Source organism: Neofelis nebulosa, chromosome 1, assembly GCF_028018385.1.
Source record: "Neofelis nebulosa isolate mNeoNeb1 chromosome 1, mNeoNeb1.pri, whole genome shotgun sequence".
Classification (NCBI taxonomy): domain Eukaryota; kingdom Metazoa; phylum Chordata; class Mammalia; order Carnivora; family Felidae; genus Neofelis; species Neofelis nebulosa.
The window spans coordinates 174,868,081-174,885,853 of record NC_080782.1 but is presented as its reverse complement, the minus strand read 5'-3'; the positions used below and the strand labels follow the sequence as shown (position 1 = coordinate 174,885,853).

Genomic DNA, 17,773 nt, shown 5'->3' with positions numbered 1-17,773 from the left:
TTTAAACTAAAACAAAAACAGTTCACCCAGTTCTCCTATCTCCCAACTCACCACTTCTGGCACCCACCAATCTGTTCTTTGCATCTGTGAGCTTGTTTGTTTTTTTTTTAAGTTTTGTTTTAATTCCACATATAGGAGAGATCCTATGGTATTTGTCTTTCTCGGACTTATTTCACTTAGCATAATACCCTCAAAGTCCACCCATGTTGTCACAAAGGCCAGATTTTATCCTTTTTAATGGGTGGATAATATTCCATTGCAGATACATGCTACATTTTTTTTAATCCATTCATCCATTGATAGACACTTGTATCCATGTCTTGGCTACTATAAATAATGCTACAATGAACATGGGAATTCAGATATCTTTTTGAGTTAGTGTTTTAATTTTCTGATGTGGGGTTTGAGCCCCACTTAGGAAAAAGCTCTGGATTTTGAGTTCCCTCCTACTTGTGGGACACTGTGCCAGGTACGGGGCTTATTAGAGAGATTGTGTTCCAGCCTCTCCTACTCATTTCAGTGTGGTTTTCTTCTCATTTGCCCAATTTGTAGTCATCACTCAGCCAGCCTTTAGGTTTTTTTAAGAGAGGATTTTTCCGCATGTCGCTATAGACTCAGCATGTCCATGAGAGGTGGTTAAGTTCAGGAATTTCCTATATCTTCTTTTCTAGTATACACATTAAAGCTCTAAATTTCCATCAAAGAACCACTTTGTTATATCTCACAAGTTCTGATAGATGGTATTTTCATTATCACTAGGTTCCAAGTGTTTTTAAATTTCTTTTTTAACCCATGAGTTACTTAGGATTATGAGTTTTTAAATTTCTGAATATATGGTTCTTCGTCTGTCTTATTTTTAAAGTTCTAATGTAATTATGAATTCAGAGACTGAATGATACCTTTTTTAAAATATATCTTTTTAATGTTTATTTATTTTTGAGAGAGAGAGAGAGAGAGTGAGAGCAGGGGGAGGGACAGAGAGAATTTGAGGCAGGCTTCAGGCTCTGAGCTGTCAGCACAGAGCCCGACGCGGGGCTCAGACTCACGAACTGAGAGATCATGACCTGCACCAAAGTCGGATGCTTAACCGACTGTGCCACCCAGGCGCCTCTGAATGATATCTATTCTTATAAATGTATTAAGATTTTCTTATGATCCAGCATATGATCAATTGTTGCAAATGTTCTGTAGGTGCTCGGAAACAAATATGTATGCTCTAATCATAGATTACATTTTTCTGTATATGTCTGCTAGTTCAATTTTATTAATTGAAACCTTTGGTATCCCTGTAGTTTTTGTCTGCTTGACTTATCAGTAATTGAGAGAGAAAGATGCACTGTAAGAGGGGTTTATCCACTGTTTTCAACATGGGCCTCTGTGTGGCAATATTCTGAGATTCTGAGGCCTTCTATGCCTATGAATATTTGTACCTTATTCTCACACCTGAATGTCACTTTGGCTGAATATTACACTTCGGTTTCTAAATCTCTTCTCTGTTCAATATTTTAAAAACTTTACTCCACTGTTCTTCTTGCTTCTAATGCTACTATTCAGAAGTCTGATGTTTAATCTGATGTTAATCTTTCATACTGTTAAAATTCTAAACGTTTTCTGTCTTGGATATCCCAAATTTCACTATAATATGTGTAGGTGTAGGTTTTCCAGATCACTTTCCTTTGAAACTCCAGGTTGAAACTTCAACCTGAGGTGCTTTATCTGTTTATCCATCCATTCATTAATGGGAAATTTCACATTATCATTTCTCTAACAAGTCATTTTTTGGGAGAATTCCTATTATCTGTATGCTGCCACTTCTGTTTTCCATCTCTCGATTATTCTTTTTTCTATTTCTTTGAACTTCTGTTTCTCCTTCTGTGAGATGACCTCAATCTGGTTTTCCAGTTCATTCATGTGTTCCTTAATGGTGTCCCTTCTGCCACCTTATCCTCTCTCTCTTGCTCTTTATTTCAACGGTTATATATTCCATTTGTAGTATGTCCACTTGGTTCCTTTTATGTGTCTTTGTTTTCATAAGTCTCCCATTATCCCTTATCTTTTTTAGCAGGTTTGTGCTAAACAGTCCATTTTAATGTTTGTGCTTCTGATGGCATCTATAATCTTTTTCTCCTTTGAAATAGTTGTACTTCTCAAAATACCTTGTCATGGGCATTCATTTTCCTCTGCAAAAGCATATGAGGACAGACATAGGGTGACCCACTAGGGTTCAGGGAGGTTTTGCAGGCTGCTGGACTAAAACTAGGACCATCCCAGGTAAACCAAATGGTTGATCCCTTTCCAGAACCCATTCTGAGTCACTTAATAAATGGACTCTAGAGCAGAGAACCCCAAGTCCAAGCAAATCACAGCCGATTGCTCTTTAGGTCTAGAGATCATCTTCTGCTTCCCCTGAGAGGAGAGAGGGAACAGTCCTGAGGGTGCAGTTCACAAGTCCCGGGAAGGAAGAGCACAAGGTGTGGGCCAGCAAATGCTCCAAGTTGGTTAGGACCTAAGAGTTTCTTGGCTCCTGACAAGCAGAGGGCTTCAGTGTGGCCCTGATTTTCCCCTTGAGTCCATTTGGGCCAGAGCTCTGGGTCACCACACGTGTTGGGGCAGGCACTGATTTTCCCAGTGAGTGAGAAGCACAAGCACATGTGTAATGGTTCTTTTCCTATTTGATTCTCCCGTGAGGTGGCTGGCTGCTCATTACTGGGGCCTGAACCACCACCCTCTTCTCCCAGTCCCCTGACCAAACAGCTCCCTCAAATCCTCTCATCACTAGGCTTTTCTCTTCGTTTTCTTCACTTGAGGGTCTTGTACCCTCTATATTGCTTCCATGACTTTGCAGGAAGGAGCAGTAATAATGTTAGTTCAGCATCGTGGAGTCACATAATTTGTATGATGGCTCCTAATCATTTTTACACTCTTTATTAAAAAATGAAAAGCTTCTTGGACATGTAGGACATGCTCTGGCAATGGCAAAGCACAATAATTATTCACTGCATTATTATAAACAATATCGAGAAATGTTCATACGCCTATTGTAGCCTAATTTTTAAGAAATATTCTTATATTTGTACAGAAAATAGCATTAGAAAAATTGCTACAACCATATTGACCAGAAACCACAGAAAATCTGGCAAGCTTCTGATTTTTGTTACAAGTATTTATTATTGTTGCTATACTATTATATTTGGCACATCAATGTGTTTTTTTTTAATTTCCAAAATGTATCACTAATCTGTAACTTATTATTCCTTACAGCTTCTTTCTTTTTTTGATGTTTATTTTTGAGTGAGTGAGAGAGAGAGAGAGAGAGAGAGAGAGAGAGAGAGAACGAGCAGGGGAAGGGCAGAGACAGCAAGACACGGAATCTGGAGCAGGCTCCAGGCTCCGAGCTGTCAGCACAGAGCCCAACACGGGGCTCGAACTCACGGACGGCAAGATCATGACCTGAGCTGAAGTTGGCTCAGTTAACCGACTGAGCCACCCAGGCACCCCTATTCCTTACAGCTTCTTTAGTGAAAAGACTTTTCTATGGTAAGGTACAAAAAGGCACTCCAGGAAAAACATTTTAAATTACATTATTTACCTAAAAGACTATCTTTATATATATTACTGGCCCATTGAAATTTCTCTTTTCAATCAAACTCCATTCATTTTTACATAAAGCACGCCAGTAACAGCTACATGAAAAAATACCCATAAGCAAAAACTGTGTTGCTGTCTTCATTTTTTGCTACTCCTCATTTTTCCTTCTACTATTTGTGAAAGTTTGAATTCCACCTTTTTGATGCCCTCAAGTCCATAATTACTCTTATGACATTTATTTCATGATGCCCACAGTATAAATTATTCATCATTTTGAATAATGCCTTAACTTCTTGAAACCTACCTCTGTACTTTCTACTTTTTCTTCTGTATTATTTTTTCCTGCATTATTTTTATACCTTTTGTAATCTTGCCTTGAGACTTCTAGCTTCTGATTCTTCCCCCCTGATAGTTGTCCCTAGAATGGCATTGCTATAGAGAATTAAAGAATCTGGTGATTCTGTATTTACCTTATTTTGCTCCTACATCATTCTGCTTTCTTCCTTTCCTCACGGCTCCTTGCACCTAGAGTGCTCCCTTCTGCCCAGTCCGTCTATTCTGTGGCTAGTTCCATCAAAGCCTGGCTCCAAATTCATTTCCTTCAGACAGATTTCCATAATTAAAACCCACTTCAGTTTATTCCTCTTTCTCTTGGCCTCTAAGAATTCATATATATAAGCTACACATAATATCATGTCCTTGAAAGTGTATGTTTTTATAATTTTATTCAGTTATGTGGTTATATATTTTGTGATATTTTATTATTTATATTATTATTGCATCCTTGCAATCTCTAATTTTTTCTTATTAGCATGAATTGTAAGCTCTTATTATGTAATGTAAGTGTGCGATCAGTTGTTCAACATCAGTCTCTTCTGTTTATGATGTCTATAACTACGAGCTCTTTTGGATAATTGTCTATTTTTGTATCCCCAGAACCTACAAAATATACATAGTAAGTGCTCAATTAATGCCCTAATGTCTTTGAAATACCATTCAGGATATACATAGAATGAAAGTGCTCACAAGTGCTTGCTGATTTTTTTAAATACATTTTGTCTCGAAACTCTCACACTTTCTATAAGAGTTGGGACATATTTGACTCCAAGATGGAGAAAACATAACAGACTTTAACACACACTTAAACCAAAGGATGCTGGCTGTGTACTTAGTTAACAAGTTCAAAGGTGGGCATTTCCAGCATTGGTATGACAGTTCAGTGTTGTCTTCCAGGGCCTGGATTCTTCCCCACCTTCCTCACCATCCAAAGCTTGCTGGGTTTCAACCTCAGCCATAAGGCATCATTGCCCAAAGACGGCGGCCACAGTCTCTTATTTCAATGCACAAGGCAGGAAGCAAGGGGGAGTGACATCAAAACAATGGGGATGTCTACTCATTCTTGCAGAATCCCAGGAATCCCCCAGCTCTTCCCATTCTAATGACTTCTTCCCGTTCTAATGAGAACCAAGTCATGTGCCTACTTGTGGACTAACTATGGGGCAGAGAGGAAAGGACTGCCATTAACGATCAATCCTGTTTCATCTCATGTTTTTCAGCCAAAAGAAAGGGAAACTGCTGGGGATGCAAGCAACACCATGTTTCCTCTTTGGCCGTGTTAAGTACACCACACTGAAGCTCTATTTTCCTCCAAACATTCAAGCTTTCAGGATTCTCTGAGCTTTTTCTTTTTATTTCCTATATCTTAATCATTAAGCCATTTCCTTCAGCAACACTATCTCAACCAGAAGGTTTTTTCATTGACTTGTTTACATCCTCATTTAATTTCTGCCTTCAGTTCTTTCTTTTCAAAACCACTAAAACACATCACATTTTTAAAAAAGAAACATTTTTTTTTTTGCTCCTTCCTTTCCACTGTTTATATATATATTTCTGTTTCTCAACTGTATTAGGAGCCTCAGAGGCCATGAAAATGTCTTCTGCTCTCTTTATAACTGCCAGCCTGCATTTCATAGGTGCAAAATAGACTTGACTTGTCCTTCCCCTTTATGGTTAATCACATATATGCAGGCTTTAATAGGAAGCAATAAGCATCGGGGTAAGCACTGCTATTATTGCAAACGTCCTCTTCCAACTTGTTTACATCAAATTCTTTGCATACTTGCTTCTTGCTCTAGTTCAAAAGTCCCAGAACACGGTGTATTTCCCACCTCATCCCACCTTTTCCAACATCTTTCACAGAAGCCAAGGAAGGAGCTAGGTTTCCATGGTAACACAAGTGTGACAGTTGAGGCTATCTGGGCATAGGTGAGATAACTCTCAGATTTAGTGGGGAGAAATGAAGTTTTCCTTTTTTTTTTTTTCTCTCCCAGCAATGTCCTTCTGAAGCCAAAGAGACCCTAAAGTGTCAGTATACAGTGTTTTCACTATCATACAGATTTATAGCTCTTGGAGAAAATTCAATTTCATTGTATCTCATTTGTATTTTGTCTTTCCCACAAACAAATGAATGGAGACATAAGTTTTTATTTCCAAAATCACTGGAATAGATAGTTCATGCTGGCATAAAAATGAACACGATTAAGGAATCAGGAGACAGATACCCATCTCCAAACCAGATCTTCAAAATTCTCTACACGTTCTGACATCCTTTCCTATGGCAGCTAATCCTTCAGCTAGTATTTCACATACGGCCTCAAATTAGGTAAGTACCACCACATATAAGGCAGAATAGAAAAGGAAATATGCCCTACTTATCATGTTTCTTTTGCCTCTTAGTGGTCAAAAACCCACCTTTAAGGCAACATTGAGAATAAATATCGAGAATGAATATCAAATGAATATGATTCATCAAGAATGAATATCGAACATCAACGTGAGAAATATAAATGAAGCTGCATTCTGTATACCTCTCCTTATCAAGAAAAGTCAGCAGTAATGAAAGGTCAGGGAAAACAGCCTGAAAAATGTCAAAAAGCTCTCCTATTCTTTATTATGCTAAGTGGAGTGGCTAGAGAGCCCACTCACTATTTTTTGTGTGTGACAACTTCTATCAGATGCACAACAGTCCAGAGCTTCTCAACTTCTCGTGACCTGGGAAGTGAAAAAACTGCTTAAGATTACGTTCTTGATCCACAATCCCAATGGAAATTTCTAAAAAAATAATAGGAAGGAAGGAAGGAAGGAAGGAAGGAAGGAAGGAAGGAAGGAAGGAAAGAGAGAGAGGGAGAAAGAAAGAAAGAAAGAAAGAAAGAAAGAAAGAAAGAAAGAAAGAAAGAAAGAAAGAAAGAAAGAAAGAAAGAAAGAAAGAAAGAAAGAAAGAAAGAAAGAAAGAAAGAAAGAAAGAAAGAAAGAAAGAAAGAAAGAAAGAAAGAAAGAAAGAAACGAACTGCCACTGGATCTTTTTTTGCTTGCAAAGTAAATGATTTTTCAGTTCCACTGTAATTAAGGTACTACACGGGTTGTAATGCTGTATACAAAGAAAGTTTGATGCTTCTTGGCTCCATTTAACCCTCAAAAAGCCTAGGAACTTATCACCATGATGCACAATTTGGATCTTAAAGAGACAGTCTGTCTTTGCTCTTAAAAGAGTGTGGCTGTTACTAAGCTAAAGTAATCTCAAATAAGCATACAAGTTTCACACAAAACATGAGACTTGTAAAAAGCTAGGTGCACACTGCATTCATAAACATCTTCTTGAAATATCCCTGCCAAAAAGCTCAGATATAATGCATCCATGTGAGCTCCTTTCATTTTAATTCACTTTTCCACACTACTAGTTTAGAATTCTCTTTAGTTTCGATGCTCTTAAAACGTTCCTCTGATTCTTAGTTCTTTTGCAGTTTGCTTTATCTGCAGATTCCATAAGCTCAGATATTACCTCTCATACTTTGACGATATTTAATCAAGAAATAAAGGCTGAGTTATATTTACTACACTTGTTGACAGGACACTTGCCCTCAATTATTTTAAGCCAAAACATGGTATATGTTATACTATAGCAAGATAATGCAAACCTAAGTTCTTCATTCTAATATAATGGACGGACAGGGCAATAGAACACTGTTAAATCTGAGTACACTTTTGTAGTAGTTTGATAATTGGCAGAAAAGACGGTAAAGGAACACCTGGTTTTTCGAGAAACTCAGACCAAAATCCTCTCTACATGATGACCTTGTAGGGAAGGAAAAGGGCGAAGAGGTATGCCACGACTAAACGTAAGAACTGCAGAAATTTATTATTCCCGAGAAATGTGATTTAGCAACTTATGGGCGTAGACTAGTCTGAGAAGGACATAGTTTAAATCAAGTAAATCCAATAACCCATTATTACAAAATATAATCCAGGAGTATTTGGGAATATAACTTCTCCTAAATTTAACATTATGGGCGTGAGACATTGTAACATACAAGGCTACAAAGACCTAACGGTAAGTTTTAAAACTAAGTAGTTAAAAAAAAAAAATGTTTCAGGAGGCACGCATGGAAGATCCGTGCCAACTGCTGCAGTACGTCTCCTTAAGTACCAGAAAATTTCTCACCCTAAAGACAAAAGTCCCTGTTTTCTCTATTCATCCCACGATTCAGCCCACATCGCTCAGCACCATTTCCAAGCCCATCACTTAGGCAGAATGCCAAGCAGACGACGTTAAACGTCTGAATTCATCACTCTCGCCTGCAACACACCTTGCTCCTTGCCAGCACAGGGCACAGCGACCGGTCCCTCATCCTCCGACCCCTCCCGGATCCCACCAGCGGCCCCGTCTCCATACCACCGGCTCTAGGTGGCAAGGGAATCGCGAATCCTGGTTGGCTCAGATTGAGCCTCCGTCATTCGTCAGCTCACCTACGATTGGTTGGCAGAGAGTGCTCAGGAACAAACGCCCAGCTTGGCCAGGCGAGGGGAGGTGAGTTGGTTGATCCTGCGACTAGAGTTTTCCTCATTGGCTGACGGGTGGGCATCACGTGGTATGAAGCGGCTCTCTATTGGCCGAGAATGGTACCATGGGGTACAGAAACGTGATCTGGTTGGTTGGAATGAATCCCAGCTTCCTACTAGGTGCCCCAGCTAGCTGTTGCTATGAGGTGGCCCTGGGCCTTCTTTTGCGGCTTGGAGCTCTGTTCTCCCGGTTTTCCAGGCGCCCGTAGCTGAGAGGGCGTGGGAAGAGCTCGACATCAGTCCGGCGCTGGAGAGGGGCGGGGCTGGAGGCGGTGGGCGGGACCCCGGCGACGTCACCGGGCGTGGGCCTGACTTCCGCGGACTCGCCTTTGCCGCCTAGGGCAGTGGCTTTGGGGGCCTTATGTCCTCTCCTTCAGTGTTCTGATGCTTAAAAAAAGGCTCACTCCGTTGTATTTATCTGCGCCCTCTTAAAAAAGCTTCTCTTTATGTTTATACAAGAAAACACCAAAGCCCTCAGGGGTACAGAGAAACTGGGTGGTGTCAAGCAAAATCCCTAATACCTCCTTTTGGACCTTGCCCGTTTCTTCTTTTCACTCTCAGCCTCACGTTAAAGCCTGCAGACTGCTCTGGCCCCGCTAACATCTTGCCTCCTCCCCAATGCCGAGCGTGGGATTCTCAAGTTGACCAGGTTCCCGGCTCAGGCAGACGAACTGCGCATGCCCAGTACGCAGGCCCTGGGGTTCGACGGGGCGTGCGGGGTAAGGTGTTGTTGCGTGGCAGAGGAGGTTGTTTATCTAAGCGCGAGCCGAGGCTTCCGCACCGCGCAGTCTCCCGGGAGCGCGCGCGGCCGGTCGCCTAGGCGACGGGAAGCAGGGGCGGGGCTGCGCCGCGGAGCCCCGCCTCCTGCCGCCGGGCCCCGCCCCCGGCAGCGCTGCGGCTCCCGCTCGGGCGCGCGCTCCGGCGCCCGAGGAAGCGGCGGCGGCGGCGGGCGGGGAGCTGGGCGTGGAGGCGCGAGGGGCGGGGCGGGAGGGTGGCACTGCGGGCCCGCGGCTCGGGCGGCTCCGGTGGCTCCGGCGGCTCCCGCTCGCAGCTCGTGCTCAGTGCCTGCCGGCGACCGCGCGCCGGATTGCCGCCCTGCTCGGCCCATGCCCAGGGCTACTGCTCCCTCCGCCGGCGCCCGGGGGGCCGCGGCGGCCGTGAGGTGGGGGCGGCCGCGGGAGGCGGCGGGGCCGGCCGCCGGCGCAGGGTCCGGGGGCGCAGCGCGGCGGGCGTAGGTCTATGTCGCGGGCGGCGGCGGCGGCGGCGGCCGCGGAGGGACGATGCGCGAGTACAAAGTGGTGGTGCTGGGCTCGGGCGGGGTCGGCAAATCCGCCCTGACCGTGCAGTTCGTGACCGGCACCTTCATCGAGAAATACGACCCCACCATCGAGGACTTCTACCGCAAGGAGATCGAGGTGGACTCGTCGCCGTCGGTGCTGGAGATCCTGGACACGGCGGGCACCGAGCAGTTCGCGTCCATGCGGGACCTGTACATCAAGAACGGCCAGGGCTTCATCCTCGTCTACAGCCTCGTCAACCAGCAGAGCTTCCAGGATATCAAGCCCATGCGGGACCAGATCATCCGAGTGAAGCGGTGAGAGGGCCGGGGGCGGGCAGGGGGCTTCGCGATGCGGCCGGCAGCCGACGTCCCGGGGCCAGCACTCCCCAGTGCTCTGGGTGGCTGTGGGCAGGGGGAGCTGTCTAGGGAGATGGCTCTGGGGTCTCATGCTCTATAATAATATGTGGGGGTTTTGCCAGCATCACCACCACCATCATCTTGAATCTTAAATTTGAGTGCTTTGTTTCACAACTCAAATTTGGCATCCCGTGAACCCACAGCCCAGCTCTTTGTCTCTTGGATATTGTTAGTAGCACTTGTACAGAACCCCAAAGGAAACAAAGTTTAAAACTTGCAGGGGGGAGAAAAGGGTTGGGTAGGTCTGTACTGGGAAGAGGGGAGCTGTGCAAGCATAGTGGAGACATTTTCAGGTTGAGCAACAACAAAAAATCTACCTTTGCAATATTTGACAGCAAAAATTGCTCACGCATATACGGCAAAAAATGTCAAGTCCAGAGGACAGAGACCTTTCTCCTCTCTTAAAAGATCGAGTGGTGCCAAGGCGTTTTACAAAAATGAACTCTGCACTTAAGATGAAACTTTGAAGACGTTATTAAATTATTTGAAGACATCGTAACAGCTCAGTGAGATTGAGAGTTATTAGCATATAGGAGCACAAATATGCCATTCACATTAAAGAATGTGGCTTAACTTTTTTTTTTTAAATCCAACTGCCTTACCCCCCTAAGAAAGGAAAAGAAAGGAAGAAAGAAAGAAAAGGAAGTGAAAAAAGCATTCCTAGAAACAAAACAGAAGTTTCTTCAAAGGTGTAACTCAAGTATTAGCTAATTTAAAGTTAATGCAAGTAAGCTTTTTCCTGATATGAACTTTTTTTAAGCATGCATTTTGAAAATACGGTTGGTAGCTTAAATGGTTTCGAGTATTTGTTTTCTCTTATGTTAACTGACTATATATTTTCCTAGAATTTCCAGCATCAGAAAGATAATAATATCTTAGTTCAAGGTTTTAGCAAATTTTTCTAATTACTAGTTACACATTATTATTTTGTCTGGTTCTTATTAATAATTGCTAATAATTTTGATTTAGTGTAATTTTTTTCCCTACCTAATTCTAGCTGTAGCTCCACATTTGAAGACACTTACTGAAAGGTAGTTGTAAGTATACTGTAGATATAATCACATTTCAAGTCAGTCTGAAAGAGCAAAGTCCAAGTCACGTGTGTTCAGTGGGTACTCAAAAATTCATTACAAGACGTGGATTTTTAATGCAACATATGAAATCACAGGGGATTTTTAATGCAACATATGTCCTCATCCCCCTGTTAACTCATTGCACATGCACTTTAATAGCTAAACTAAAATTTTGTATATTAGTTTCTTCTGTTAAATTTCAAACTTTTGAATAAAGTGAATATTTTCATGGCTCCTCTTGCTATTCTAAGATCTTCAAATCTGATAGCTTTTTACTTCTCCAGTCTCATTTTCTTAGAGTTAATTGCTACAGGAAACAAATGAACAGTTTTGGTGCTAAATTTAATAGGTGTCTGGCTCTTAAGGCGCTACGTTGAAGTGACTCAAATCCTGAATTAATACTTCCCCCATACTACTAAAAACAACAACAACAATACAGAACAGGGCAGTCTAATACATTGTCACATGGCGATCTTAAGCCATAAACATATGTCAAATAGTAAAGTAAATGCCCCAACTGTTCCATATTTAAATGTATACTACTGTATACATTTAAATGTATACCTATAACTCAGACATTGATAAAGTCACATACAAAGGACAAACTTCTTGACAAAAGCCTAGGAGACAGAATATGGTAAAATATCCTTAGTTTAGTCCACATAATTTTGTAGTTTCTTATGATTTAGTGGAGATTACTAATAGCAGGCTAGTCTAAATTTGGTATACTGAACAATTTATTTGTTTGCCTATGAAAAGAGGAAAATTCTACTTGCCCAGATGTCTTTTTACTCACTAGTCTCAGTTCTTGAGGTAAAAAGACCAGGGATCAGCTGAAGTAGAGTTCATAAACTCTTTTCACTGGAATTCATCCATTGTATCTGTGAGGGCCCCGTGGACCCTTCTGTGTCCTCACATTTTATACCTCATCCTAACTTTATCATCTGGCCCCCCAGCCTAGAACATATTCTTTTTTTTTTTTTTTTTTTTTTTTTTTTAAATTTTTTTTTCCAACGTTTTTTATTTATTTTTGGGACAGAGAGAGACAGAGCATGAACGGGGGAGGGGCAGAGAGAGAGGGAGACACAGAATCGGAAACAGGCTCCAGGCTCCGAGCCATCGGCCCAGAGCCTCATGCGGGGCTCGAACTCACGGACCGTGAGATCGTGACCTGGCTGAAGTCGGACGCTTAACCGACTGCGCCACCCAGGCGCCCCTAACATATTCTAAATAACTTATATAGAAAGAAAGAATCTGTGTATATTATATATATTTCAGTACAGTGTATAATGCATATATTATGCTAAAGCAGGCATTAAATGTGCTAGTTATTTAACTCTTCCCACTTAAAGAGAATAAAATATGATTTTCAAATAAGTGAACTTTCTACTCTTTTGGGAAATCCATTTTTAAATTAACTAGTTGTTATAGGAAGTATTCAGTAAGTGTTCCCTCCCTTCTGCCCACTAGCTGCTTTACATAATTACATACAGCAGTTTTTTGGGGATATTTAATACCACCATAATGCCAGTGACAAAGGTGAAGTGCAGAGATGTTGGGTCTTTTACCCAAGACTAGTCGTTGATGGAGGGATTTAAACCGAGTTCTGTTAGAATCCATATACTCTTTTCTTCTATACCAGGCTGCCTTTGAACTTGTTGTTTACTGACAACAAGTGACAAGTTAAGTGACTTGTTGTTTACAGCCCAGCTTGGGCTGGCACCGTTCAATACAAGTATAATGTGAGCCACACATGTAATTTAAAAATTTCTAGTAGCTTATTTTTTTTAAAGTACAGCAGATAAAATTAATCTTAATAATGTGTTTTATTTAACACACTATGTAAAATATTGCCATTTTAACATGTAATCAATATTCAAAAATTGAGAAATCTTACTTTTTATGCTACATTTTCGAAATCTGGTGTGTAATTTACACTCACAGCACATCTTAATTCAGACTAGCCATATTTCAGGTGCTTAGTAGCCACATGTGGCAGCAGACTACCATACTGACAACACAGGTGTAAGGTGTATATATTGTAAGGAAACAATAAGCCTCGGTTTTCTTATCTGTGAGATAGATGCGCCTTTCAAAGTCTTTATTAGGATTAAATGAGATGAGATAACCCATATTCAGGTGTCTAGCACAATACCTTGAACAGAGAAATCACTCCAAAATTCCACCTGTTCTTTTATTAATAATGTTGTCACCCAACCTTCTTTAAATTTTATCCTTGATATAAATGTACTTTTAGAGGAAATAAATTGTGAGTGCATTTTGAAATTCATTACCTGGTGTAGACAAGATGAGAACAAAAAGCAATTGGGATTAAAACAACACCTTGAAAAAGTTTTGTTGGTATATTCTCAAAATATTTTCCCTTATTAATGGTTTTATGGGAAAGGGGAAGAGAATGAAGATTTAACTTCAAGTATAGCACCAATTCATGGCCAGATAGTGAAATAGAGCTTTTTATTGGATTGTCCTTGTATGGAGTATTGGGCTTTTAGAAAATGTCAAACAAGCCTGTACTGCCTTAAGCGTTGACAGTTGCAGAGACATTCATATCCATACACTACCTCCTGTCTGAGCCGAGGGGACCAACTAAAAAATGGCCGTATTTATAAATTCACGTGCTTTCCTTTTTTGCCCTGAGTTCCCTTTTTTGACATGACTTCAGATGAGAACACACACTCCAGGAAGTGTGATAGGGATACAGAAGATGTTTCAATTGAAATAAAACTAGTAGAATTTTTTCTGATTTCAAGTTGCTTTTCCCATGCCTCCTAGGGTAAGCCATCATCCTGACTTGAAGTATCTTGGAACATGCTGTCCCAGGCCTATTGTTCTTAGAATAAAGCCCAGGAATCCTCACATGATCTTCCCAGGTGCAGTGTGCTCCTGCCCATCCCTGCCTTTCCGGCCTCACCTTGTGCAGTCTTCCTTGTCCCTTAGCTCTCAGCACCCACACCTTCTTTTAGTTCCTTGGAAGTGCTTGCCTGGGCTTCCCTTCTACATGTAGCAATCATTTACCTTGTGCAGTTAATTCCTACTCACTTTCACCCTTACTTAAAAGATTTCTTCCTCCTCAGGGAAGCCTTCTTCATCTTCCCAAACTGAGTTAACTCCTTCACACACAAGGTTAACCTCATGCCTCACTCCTTCCCTGAGCCGTCATACTTCAGACATAAGTGGCATGCTATACTTCCCTCTTCTCGTAGCACTCACCGAAGTCTAGCTATTTGTGTGATAATAGACATGCAATCAGTCTTTCTCATTAAACTCTCATTCTGTGTGGCCAGTGCAGCTCCTGGCACAGAGGAAACACTCAGGAAAAATGTATTGGAAAAAAACAGTATTTGGAAATAAAAGTGTTTTTATTGTCCTTTGGCCTCAGTTTCTCTAGACAGTTTTTGTTTTGTTTTGTTTAGTTTTATTTATTTTTATTTTGAGAGAGAGAAAGAGGGCATACAGGGGAAGGGCAGAGAGAGGGAGAAAATCCCAAGGGAGAGAGAGGGCTCCCACACTGTGAGCAGAGAGCCTAACACAGGGCTCAAACTCACAAACTGTGAGATCATGACCTTAGCTGAAATCAAGAGTCGGACGCTTAACCAATTGAGCCACCCAGGCGCCCCTCCCCAAACATTTTACTTTTATAGATGGAGGAGACGATTCTTCGAAGTCCATTTTGCAGATGAAGTAGATGATCTCCCTTCAGCTCTAATATTCTGTGACGGCACTTGTATCTAGTTAGGGTGACATGGAAAGGGTTAAGTTTAATAAGAACCTTGAAGAATCAGGAGGACAAAGTCTTCCGGAAGTGGCATGTGAAATGCATAGAATATGTTTACTGGCTGTTAAATAGACTAAATTGGCTAAACTAGGAATTCATATAGAAGTGTGAAAGGAGGTAAGGCTAAAAAAAGTGTAAAGCTAAGTTACAGAAGATTGAAGACTTTGGACTTGATCTTGTAGTGAAGGACCATGATCAAAATTGGTATAAAAAATGGTAACATGGAGGTGATGTGATTGACCGCTTAGTGGCAATAGACCAGAGTCAGAAGGAATAGTCGTGCAATATTGTGATAATCTAGTTTCTGTGCCAAGTAGAAAGATTCTGTCTTTCTTTCTTGGAGGGATAGCTGGAGGAGATGATTTCAACGTTGGACATGGCAGTCATCCATATAGATGCACCTAATAAGTAATTAGAATATTTGGATAAAGCCTGAAAGATCTGTTCCCGTTATCTATGAATATAAAGACTCAGGGTCATCCCTGTGGTTCAGATGTGGAGAGTAGATGAAACCTCCTGGGTAGAGTATACATAAAGAGAGAGAAATGAATGGATATGGCCAGGAATAGAAATTGTAAATGAATATGGTCAAGGATAGAACTTGAAACTTGTAAGATATACAGAGGAGACTGCACATTACTAGAGGCTAGAAGGTGTGGGGCGTTTTATGATTGGGAAAAAGAACGGGGAAAGGTGGTTGATTTGTACTACCCAAAGTAAATTTTTTTCTATATTTTTACTGTTTTACTTTTTGTTATTTTACTATTATTTCTAATATTTACTAATATTTTTATATCATTTAAGTGATTGTTTTTAAGTGACCCAGCTGATAGTTTGCACTCTTCCTCTTCACAATAAGTAGCTATAAAAACCTTCTCTAAAGCAGAAGCTGGTTGTCAGTTTCTACACATAGATCTTGACCCATGACAGGTTGGTGTTGTAGAGCCGAAACCAGGGACTTGGGACTTGTTTGTCCTAAGTAAGTGAAATTTCTAGAGTCTGCCACCATTCTTTACTGTACAAACACATCCTTCCCCAGTTTGATACCTCTAGTAACCAAAATTATAATTGAAAGTTTGGCCTCCAAGGTACAGAGCCTAGAAGCCATGCATCACTTTTTATAGCCCCAAGTGTTGTTTTCCTGGAAGAGAAACTTGTTTTTGCTGCATTGTAAAATTAGAACATTACAATATTGTAGTTTTCTCCTTGTCATCCCAAGACTGGAATTTTTTAAGTTCACTTTGCAGATGGAGCAGATGATCTCCCTTTGGCTCTAACATTCTGTTGGTTCTTCTCTCTAGTGGACGTGGTTAGGGAAGAGGCACAGTTTAATATGAACCTTAAAGAATCAGCAGCCCATGACCTGCAAGTCTTGTCTGGTTAAGATTTGGTGACAGTTGTGTCAATGAAATCTGTAATCAGAGAGATCATTATTATAATTTTTTTTTAAGGGAGAGGGGTCAAAAGTAATTTAAGTAGCCAGCCAACCATTCTGCACACAGACAAAAGATACCACTGTCCCTGCATATTGGTAAGTCCTCTGACAAGAACAAACGGATGATTTGACCACCGACTACTGAATGAGAAATACTCTGGTCACCAGGCAGTGGATGATGTTGACTTTCTAGTGTTCCTTTAGGAAAAGATCAGGTAATGAATAGGGTCACTAAGGAGGAGGTGGAGGAACTGGTAAGATAGTTCTAGATGACTCAACCAATAGGCAGAGCCAGCGAGGCTGGAATCTTTTTATTTGTTAAAGTTTTTCAGTTAGTAATACACTTGAGTGTTTTCTCTGTGTCCTCTTCCAGGAAATTATATGTGGCACACTACAATGCATAGATTATACATTTACACATATTTCTAAGCAATGAACTTGACATAAAGGCATGTATATCATACTGAACTCAAGAGATTTTTTTTTTCAAGGATAATTTTTATGTTACACAGTTTTTTTTCTTAGCCATTGTCTTCAAACCTAAGCCCCTGAGGAAGGATGTGTGATTCCATTCTTAAGGGGGTTTTTTTGCTTCTGTTTTGACTTTTCCTTGTTATCTGTTTCTCTCCATCTGTTCTTACCTACTATTTTCATATATACTTATATTTTTCTGGCCTACAGAATAAAAAGAATTCTAAGTATGCTACTTTTTTTTTGGAAAAATATTTCAGTTTGGATATGAGTAGATTCTAACGAGATACAAATGATAGAGACAGAATACTTACAAAAGTATAAATGTAGAGATATTTCTGTAAGAAATGCATCATGAAATTTTAATAGCGTGCAGAAATACACCATATATATTTGCCTTTTTGTTACTTTGACAGCTGTGCTTTATTATATTAAAAATTATTTGGGGCACCTGGGTGGCGCAGTCGGTTAAGCGTCCGACTTCAGCCAGGTCACGATCTCGCGGTCTGTGAGTTCGAGCCCCTTGTCAGGCTCCGGGCTGATGGCTCGGAGCCTGGAGCCTGTTTCCGATTCTGTGTCTCCCTCTCTCTCTGCCCCTCCCCTGTTCATGCTCTGTCTCTCTCTGTCCCAAAAATAAAAAAAAATTAAAAAATTAAAAAAACGTTGAAAAAAAAAAATTATTCTCAGGGGCACCTGGGTGGCCCAGTTGGTTGAGAACCGACTCTTGATTTCAGCTCTGGTCATGATCTCATGGTCATGGGATAGAGACCCTGCATACGGCTTTGAGCTTTCAGTACAGAGCCTGCTTGGGATTCTCT

The 17,773-nt window shown here is 41.0% G+C and overlaps 1 protein-coding gene and 1 long non-coding RNA gene across 4 annotated transcripts in view; one reads left to right on the top strand and one right to left on the bottom strand.

The window, feature by feature from the left end:
- LOC131483476 (uncharacterized) overlaps window positions 1-9,417 on the bottom strand; it is a 167,263-nt gene extending 157,846 nt beyond the window's left edge. Inside the window, exon 1 of one of the 3 annotated variants that reach the window (XR_009247714.1) lies at window positions 8,392-9,417. This is a non-coding gene — a long non-coding RNA (uncharacterized LOC131483476). The remainder of the gene's footprint in view (window positions 1-8,391) is intronic. The other 2 variants (XR_009247712.1, XR_009247708.1) reach the window with 2 other exon arrangements.
- Window positions 9,418-9,635: 218 nt separating this feature from the next.
- RAP2A (RAP2A, member of RAS oncogene family) overlaps window positions 9,636-17,773 on the top strand; it is a 36,592-nt gene continuing 28,454 nt past the window's right edge. The window contains exon 1 of the mRNA XM_058681641.1: window positions 9,636-10,078. Within this exon, the coding sequence (XP_058537624.1) occupies window positions 9,765-10,078 (314 nt within the window). The 5' untranslated portion in view covers window positions 9,636-9,764. The remainder of the gene's footprint in view (window positions 10,079-17,773) is intronic.